Raw genomic sequence first — 1,457 nt, forward strand, 5'->3', positions numbered from 1 at the left:
CTGCTACAGAGTGTCCTAAATGTGACCTTTGTGGGAAAACTTTTAAAAATAAATATACTTTAAAACGTCATCTACGAATTCACGCAGGAGAAAAACTATATTCTTGTGGAACATGTGGTAAAAGTTTTATTCAGCCTCAAACTTTAACTGTTCACATGAGAACCCACACAGGTGAGAAGCTGTTTACCTGTGGAACATGTGGCAAAGGTTTTAATAATCATAATAATTTGATTGTCCATATAAGATCCCACACAGGTGAGAAGCCTTTTTCTTGTCAAACATGTGGTAAATGTTTTACTATACGTAAAACTTTAACTATTCACATGAGAACCCACACAGGTGAGAAGCCCTTTTCTTGTCCAACATGTGGTAAATGTTTTACTGTACGTAATACTTTAACTCTTCACATGAGAACCCACACAGGTGAGAAGCCCTTTTCTTGTCAAACATGTGGTAAATGTTTTACTCAGCGTCACACTTTAACTCTTCACATGAGAACCCACACTGGTGAGATGCTATATACCTGTGGAACATGTGGTAAATGTTTTAACAATCATAGTAATTTTGTTGTCCACATGAGAACCCACACAGGTGAGAAGCCGTTTTCTTGTCAAACATGTGGTAAATGTTTTACTAAGCGTCAACCTTTAACTCTTCACATGAGAACCCACACAGGTGAGAAGCCGTATACCTGTGGAACATGTGGTAAAGGTTTTACTCAGAGTCACAGTTTAACTATTCACATGAGAATCCACACTGGTGAGAAGCCGTATACCTGTGGAACATGTGGTAAAGGTTTTACTAAGAGTCACCCTTTAACTATTCACATGAGAACTCACACAGGTGAGAAGCCATATATTTGTGGAACATGTGGTAAAGGTTTTACTGATCAGAGTAATTTGATTGTCCACATGAGAACCCACACTGTCGAGAACCATTTTCTTGAAGAACATCTGGTAAATGTTTCAAAGTAAATGGTAAATGGTAAATGGAGCTTACTTCTATAGCGCCTTCCAGCCCCCTATGAGGGGCCCCAAGGCGCTTTACAGTACCAGCCATCCACCCATTCACACGCACATTCATACACCGGTGGCGGTAGGCTGCCATGCAAGGCGCCATCCAGTCCCACCGGGAGCAACTCGGGGTTAAGTGTCTTGCCCAGGGACACAACGGCACATGGTGTGGGAAGTCGGGATTCGAACCTCCAACCTTCCGATCAGAGGTCGGCTGCCACTACCACTGCACCACGGCCGCCCACGGTAAACAAACGTTCACAGGAACACCGACCTGATTCAGAACCTGTAGCTGTGGGGAAGTCTTGTTGATACACGTCAGTTTGAACTAGATCAACCCATGGATGTTTGAAATACTCCTGACAAAGAGTCTGATCAGACCCCACCCCCCAAACCAGCCAACCTTTAGAGGAATCAGAACCAGATTAAATTTAGTAGAAAAGA

The 1,457-nt window shown here is 42.8% G+C and overlaps 2 protein-coding genes across 4 annotated transcripts in view; one reads left to right on the top strand and one right to left on the bottom strand.

The window, feature by feature from the left end:
• Nucleotides 1-1,457, bottom strand: part of vcpip1 (valosin containing protein (p97)/p47 complex interacting protein 1) — a 94,651-nt gene that overhangs the window by 86,909 nt on the left and 6,285 nt on the right. The window lies entirely within an intron of this gene.
• LOC119415295 (zinc finger protein 239-like) lies at nt 84-1,448 on the top strand. The gene is made up of 3 exons (XM_037682474.1): nt 84-591; nt 676-974; nt 1,264-1,448. The coding sequence occupies exons 1-2, from the start codon at nt 156-158 to the stop codon at nt 972-974; spliced, it is 735 nt and encodes a 244-aa protein (XP_037538402.1). The 5' UTR covers nt 84-155; the 3' UTR covers nt 1,264-1,448.

Source organism: Nematolebias whitei, chromosome 9, assembly GCF_014905685.2.
Source record: "Nematolebias whitei isolate Nwh7 chromosome 9, NemWhi1, whole genome shotgun sequence".
NCBI lineage: Eukaryota > Metazoa > Chordata > Actinopteri > Cyprinodontiformes > Rivulidae > Nematolebias > Nematolebias whitei.

Excerpts from the sequence above, each read along its gene's own strand:
- LOC119415295 (XM_037682474.1), top strand. The coding sequence starts at position 156 with ATGAGAACCCACACAGGTGAGAAGCTGTTTACCTGTGGAACATGTGGC. Across the intron at positions 592-675 it reads CCACATGAGAACCCACACAG|GTGAGAAGCCGTATACCTGT; the intron begins GTGAGAAGCCGT and ends GAACCCACACAG.